Source organism: Medicago truncatula, chromosome 6 (genome assembly GCF_003473485.1).
Source record: "Medicago truncatula cultivar Jemalong A17 chromosome 6, MtrunA17r5.0-ANR, whole genome shotgun sequence".
NCBI classification, from domain to species: Eukaryota; Viridiplantae; Streptophyta; class Magnoliopsida; order Fabales; family Fabaceae; genus Medicago; species Medicago truncatula.
The window spans coordinates 9,540,454-9,547,428 of record NC_053047.1 but is presented as its reverse complement, the minus strand read 5'-3'; the positions used below and the strand labels follow the sequence as shown (position 1 = coordinate 9,547,428).

The 6,975-nt window shown below is 31.2% G+C and overlaps 1 protein-coding gene across 1 annotated transcript; it reads left to right on the top strand.

Moving 5' to 3' along the window:
• Positions 1-1,853: 1,853 nt before the first annotated feature.
• On the top strand, positions 1,854-5,160 carry LOC11416876 (ABSCISIC ACID-INSENSITIVE 5-like protein 2). The gene is made up of 5 exons (XM_003618862.4): positions 1,854-2,121; positions 2,229-3,015; positions 3,475-3,611; positions 3,716-3,787; positions 4,702-5,160. The coding sequence occupies exons 2-5, from the start codon at positions 2,340-2,342 to the stop codon at positions 4,780-4,782; spliced, it is 966 nt and encodes a 321-aa protein (XP_003618910.1). The 5' UTR covers positions 1,854-2,121; positions 2,229-2,339; the 3' UTR covers positions 4,783-5,160.
• Positions 5,161-6,975: the final 1,815 nt, after the last annotated feature.

Here is a 6,975-nt window from a genome sequence, read left to right as displayed (position 1 = left end):
AATATATGTTACTTTATGTAATATTAACGATTTTTGATTTACTCTCTGTAAAAAAAAAATTGTTTAAATTCCAACCTTGTAATTTGAAGATTATTTGATTTTGGACCTTCATGGCATCAAATTATATAATTTAAGATACTTTCACCTCCCGTAATTTGAGAGAATTTTGGTTTACCCCCTGCCATATCATCGATATTTCAGTTTACCCCTTGCCATATCATCGATTTTGTATAGTCAAAAATTCATGAAGGTCCAAAATCAAAATTCTTCAAATTACAGAATTGGAATCTAAACAATTTTATTTTATAGAGGGTAAACTGGAAATCGCTAACATTGCAAAGGGTAAACATATATTAACCCTAAATTAAAATATGATTTTTACACGAAAATTTATTGTTTAATTCACTTTTATGTAAATTTATTATCTAAACGTAAAAAACTTAAGAGTCAACTATTAACGAGAATAACTCTACTATTATTTCTCTCTCTTTTCCTTTTACCAAACCCAATTCATACAACTTTTTTTGATCTATTAGAGAGGGGAGATTTATGATCAATTTTGACTCAAAATTATCTATCCGAATTGTTTTTGTTTCTCTTTTAGCAAATAAGTGATTTTCACATATTTTCAGTTTTTATTCATTTGTTTTTGTGATTTCGCCGTTTAGCATGACTTTGTCTATTTTGATTTACCGTCTTTGTGATTTGATTCAGGTTGAAAGATTAATTTTGATCAAGTGTATATTCAATCAATGACTTATGTGTCTATCAACGTTACAAATCCAGAAACATGAGTATTTCGGTGGCTTGAATATTGTCATATTTGTAGGTATATGTGTTATCTACCGTTTTATGATATTAACATGGATGCTTTGAGTTTGTTCACATATCCATCATTTTTATTTTTAACGACTTTGGTTTTGTATCGTATCGATATACTCTATCAATTTAATTGAATAAATATCGTTAATTTTTGTCGAAAAAATTCAACTCACTTTTAACTAAAATCAATTATACAAAATCAATTCATTAAAAATTTACCACAAAATAAAAAATACACTAAATTGCTATGGTAGTGTCTTAAATACAAATACACTATAAAAGTAGAAAATACGCATAGCATAATTTTTGTTTACCAAACTATCCAAACATAAATAGATAAAAAAAATTAAATAAAACACTTTTTACAGATGTATTAAAAAATGGATAGCTTTACGTTCAACTTATTCTTTTATCAAATTAATTAATCCAAAATCACTTTTTTATTTTTTATCATTAAAGACCCAACCACATACTTGAGTTTCCTTTTTTAGGTCAGTAGTGTAAGCAACGTTCTCATAAAGAATGTTCCACTTTCTCACAAGTGTTTGTTTGTGATAAGGTTTTTGCATCATCCATGTTTGGTTTTTTGTTTCATTCATTATTGCATAGTTATGATGATAGAATTGAAAGATATTATAAGCATTGATATACACCGACATCAGATACGACATTGATACAGACGCGTCGATACAGAAACAAATTTGAAAAAAAAGTCATTTGTGTCACTAAAATATATACGTAAACACATGCGTCAATGCCTGATATCAACACGTATCAGACACCGGACACATTTATCAATAGTGTCTATAGAAGTGAAATGTCATGCATAGTGATGATGATAGAATTGGAAGAAATTATATGCACTAGTACACACCGACATCGGACACAATATTGACAAAGACACATTGATACGATAAAAATTTAAAAACAAAAATAATCATTTGTGTCACTGACACATATATGTAATCACATGTTTTAGTGTCTAATATCGATACATGTCAGACACCGGGCACACATACCATCTATAGTGTCTATAGAGTCTATAGAGGAGAAATGACATGCATAATTAGCTTATGACTCTCTCTCTCTCTCAAACTATGATCCTGTGTTTGTGGAGCATCTGTTCTGTAGCATTGATTCCCTTTGAACACTGATCTTGCTCTTTTTTCTTTTTGGGACCAATTTTCAACCACCCTTTAAACCCCTTTTCAAAAAATGCATGCTTTTTGTTTGTAAAAGTGTCTCTGTTACAAACATCAAAGAAACTTGTTCTGTTTTGATATTGATTTCACTTTCCAGGTATGTTCTGTTCTAACCCTTTTGTTTTTGGTTCAATTTTAGTTCAAAGTTTATACCTTTAGATGCAAAAACTGCTTCTTTGAAACTTTGTTTTTTTGGTTATTCAGTTCATTTTGTTGCTAGCTACCAAATACAAATTGAAGTAGATTTTGGGTGATTTTGAAATGGAAGTTATAGTTATAGAGTTATAGGTTTGTGGTGAAACATTGAAGAAAAAAATGGGGTCACAAGGTGGAACAGTTTCAGAGTCAAAGACTTTACCTTTATCTAGGTCAGGATCTTTGTATAATCTAACACTTGATGAAGTTCAAAACCATCTTGGTAATTTAGGGAAACCACTTGGAAGTATGAATCTTGATGAGTTGCTTAAGAGTGTATGGAGTGTTGAAGCTGGCGAGGTTTCGGATTTCGGTGGTAGTGATGTTGCTGCTACTGCTGGTGGTAACATGCAGCATAATCAACTTGGTGGTTTCAATTCACAAGAGAGTTTAACTTTATCTGGAGATCTTAGTAAGAAAACTGTTGATGAGGTGTGGAAAGATATGCAAGGGAAGAAGAGGGGTGTTGATAGGGATAGGAAATCGCGCGAAAAACAACAGACACTTGGTGAGATGACTTTGGAGGATTTCTTGGTAAAAGCTGGAGTTGTTGGTGAATCTTTTCATGGTAAAGAAAGTGGTTTGTTAAGGGTTGATTCGAATGAGGATTCTCGGCAAAAAGTTTCACATGGTCTTCATTGGATGCAATATCCGGTCCATTCTGTTCAGCAGCAACAACATCAGTATGAAAAGCATACGATGCCGGGTTTTGCGGCAGTTCATGCCATTCAACAGCCTTTTCAGGTTGCAGGGAATCAAGCTTTGGATGCAGCGATATCGCCATCTTCTTTAATGGGTACTACTGTTAGAAAATAAAATAATATCTCATAATTTCTTGATATTGTGCTAGAATATCTTACTTTATTTCCTAGGATCAAGTTCCTTATTCTTTTCATGACTTCCCTTTTATTTAGGTTTGAGTCTATGTATCCATATTTGGATAAACAACTTAATTAAGCGCTTATAGCATAAGCACCTGCGTCTAAGCTATTTCTATATAAAATAAAAAGATGAAATAAGGCCTGTTATAAGCTATAAGCTGTTTTTATTAGCTATCGTGGAGAGCTTATGGACATGTCATAAGCTATTTTCGTAAGCTCTCCAAAACATTCTGACAAATGCTTATGCTAGTTGATAAGCTCAAATTAATGCAATTCGAAGAGTCCCTTAATCTTTTGTATAAAGCTATCAATAGTTTTCTAGGTTCTTAGTATTTATTTGCTCCTTTTATCTAAAACTCCCACCCCTTCAACAGGTACGTTATCAGATACACAAACGCTAGGTCGAAAAAGGGTTGCTTCTGGTATTGTAGTGGAGAAAACTGTCGAGAGGAGGCAAAAGAGGATGATAAAAAATAGGGAATCTGCTGCTCGGTCACGAGCAAGAAGACAGGTTATACTCTTTTCTCTGTGTGTAGTGTTATATATTTGAAGTCCTGTTTGTTTTTTTTCCCGGTTTGACACGAGAAAATGCCCATATGCCAACGGAATGTGCAGGCTTATACACAAGAACTGGAACTTAAAGTTTCGCGTTTAGAAGAGGAAAATGAAAGGCTTAGAAGACAGAATGTAAGTTATGCCTTCGTGAATATACATTCTTTTTTTAATGTACACTAATTTTCTTTTCTTAATTGCAATTTGATCTATGAGCTTTGGTATAGAAATCTTTATTTCGCATCAAACTGTGTCATATTTGAAAAAAATAAAAAGAAATTTTCTTGGGATGACGAAAAAGTTATAGCGCTGATTGATACATAATGTGTCCCTTAAGTCGTTGCCAATTGATTCATTACAGAAAACTCCACTTTGGCCATGTCGATATTTCCTTAAAAGTATGTATATACATGTATGCATGTATGATACAGAAAGCTGTACGATACATGTTATACATCTACTCAGATGCTTACCTGATTCAAAATTTAAAAGTAGTTGAGGATATATATCTATAACATCTTACAAACTTGAACTTCATTCCTCAAACTGTAAGACCTCAGATGCTTTACCAATAACATGTTGTCTATGGACCAACATATGGTATGTGGTGAAATGGTTCTTTGAGTATGCTACCTAGTAACTACTGTTGTTTTTCTTGTTTGTTGGTTTTTCGGGATAATTGGAGACATAATGATACCATTCATGTCTCTACTTAAGAGCATAAAACTTAGGTTTTTGGCTTAACACAACCCTACAAAACCGGCTTGTAAGGTGAAAAATGCCTAAGCTTTATAACTCTATTTTAGGCTTTTGGACCGAAGACAACCTCACAAAACTGATTACAAAGTAATGATTGTCCAATCTTCATAAGTTTTATTCAAACTATATCTCTAATCAAATTGAGACTTGAGTTTGTAGCTTTTGTTAGCGGAATTTCTACATTGTTGAAGAAAATACTATGAATGTAAATAAGTACTTATTCGATAACACCATTAAATATCATTCGAGATAATTCATCTCTACTCACGGTAACATTTTTGTTGTTACAGGAGATGGAGAAGGAGGTACCAACTGCACCGCCACCCGAGCCTAAAAATCAGCTCCGCAGAACTAATTCAGCATCCTTTTGATGTCTTCATTGCAACGAGTTCCTTATTCTTTTTCATGATATCAACAAAGTTCTCATGTGCATTATGCATCTCTCAAACAAGTTCCCTTACAGTTGGAAGATAATTTATCATTAGGTAGCTGTTTGTGATGCAAATTGCAATCAATTCTCCACAGCAGGCTCTATTCCACTAAAGTTTTGTTGTATCTATATATTTGTATCATGTCTGAATTATGACTTATTTTATCGACAAATGTTAGTAAGTTAGTGTTATGTTAGTTTCAAGGGTTTGAACCCGAGACCTCCTTCGGTGTCCCTTAACTTACCAACCGAACTACTTACGCGAGTCTGAATTATGACTTTAGGGCTTTAAATATATTTGAGTCTAGTTTTGGACCTACATGTGACTTTACTGGCCTTTTCTTTTGAAGCTTGCTGTTATCACAATCAAAACTTCCTAAAAACACATGGAAATGACCAAAAACACCCCAGCGGTACCGCTGGGATTTTTGGTCATTTTCATGTGTTATTAGGAAGTTTTGGAGGTTAGAAAAACAATTTTCTTTTCTTTTTCATGTGAATGACTATTATTTTTATTTTTTTTGACAACTCATGTGAATGACTATTGCTTGCTAATAAATGACCAATTGTTAGATAACTATACACTAAGTCCAAGTCACACCGTCTATTTTAACTATTTTTTAGGTTCATTGAATAAATTAATTTATATGAAATGAATTTAAAAAGTGATTTTTTTGCTTAAAATAGTGACCAAAGGAAGTAGTTGATTATAAAATCAAAGAGAGGTAAGGATGTATTTAATTGAACGTTACTTTAAGAAAATAATATTTTTTAATTAATTGTATTTAAATGATTTGAAAAAAGATGTAATTTTGGCATATTTTTTCATGTTTATATATTTTTTTCTTAATAAATACACTTTACCAAAAGTTAAAATAAACTATGTAATCAAATAATGGGTCAACCACAATTTTTTTTTTAAGAAAATGGGTCAACCACAATTTTTTTTTGAAGAAAATGGGTCAACCACATTTAACAATTACTCCCTCCGTCCCTAAATATAGGAGTCTTTTGCCAAAATTGCGGAGATTAAGAAAGTTGGTTGTAGTATTAAATTTCTATATAATTACTATTGTTTTTATAATTTTATCCTTAAGAGAGAGAGTAAATTTATGTTTTCAATATAATATTTATTGTTGATTGAAGAAAAATGCAAAATAAATAAGGGTATGTTGGTAAAGAAATAATTAATGTACTTGGAAACACCAAAGGGGTCTTATAAAAAGGGACAAATGATTTTTTCAAAAGGGTCTTATAATTAGGGACGGAGGGAGTACCTTAAATTGATATCATCGTTGATTCAGTGAAAGTTACGGTTTTTTATTTTATGTTAGATTAAATTGGGAAAGAGAAAATTATTATCAATAACGGTGATAATAATTACTCCCTCCGTACCAATTTGTATGTCACTTACTCACTTTAGAAAAAATATTTGTCCCAAATTATATGTCGCTTTATAATACCAATGAAAAATTATGTTACTTTTCCTATTATATCCTTAACCATTTATTACTCTCTCTTCTTTCAATTCCTTCATTTATCTTTTTCATATAATTTATTGAGGACAATTTTGTAAAACAACTCATAATATCTTTTTCCCACACAATATTAATTACATTTCTTAATATGTGTGAAATGTCCAAAATGTCATACAATTTGGGACGGATGTAGTATATTTTATAAGTGAGATTTGAACCATATCTATTTTTTTTTTTTTATGATATAAAGTCAAACTTTTACCTCTAAGACGATAGATCTGAAACAAAATATTGCTACTCAGGAAAGTATTAATTCAACTATTTTTTTTTTTTTTTTTTTTGTGTATTAATAATTGACATAGACATTTTAGAACTATTTTGTATCAATAAAAAAAATAAATTCATAGATAGAAGTTGAGAGGTAGACGGAATGTGTGTTTTTGCTAATATTCCTATCAATTTTTTGTTTCATAATATTTCTTTCTATCTCGAAAATTGTTTGATAAATTTTATAATACAAATAGATCGTTTTTTTTTTTCACAAACAAAAATAATGTAAATTAATAACAGCAGTGATATATCCTGTACAAGGCGTGCAAAACCTAACTCACCGATTCAAGGTTACAGAGTCATAATAATTATTGGTGAACACCGAT

Coding starts and splice junctions, on each gene's coding strand:
- LOC11416876 (XM_003618862.4), top strand. CDS start 2,340: ATGGGGTCACAAGGTGGAACAGTTTCAGAGTCAAAGACTTTACCTTTA. Junction 3,612..3,715: donor GGTCACGAGCAAGAAGACAG/GTTATACTCTTT, acceptor CGGAATGTGCAG/GCTTATACACAAGAACTGGA. Junction 3,788..4,701: donor AAAGGCTTAGAAGACAGAAT/GTAAGTTATGCC, acceptor TTGTTGTTACAG/GAGATGGAGAAGGAGGTACC.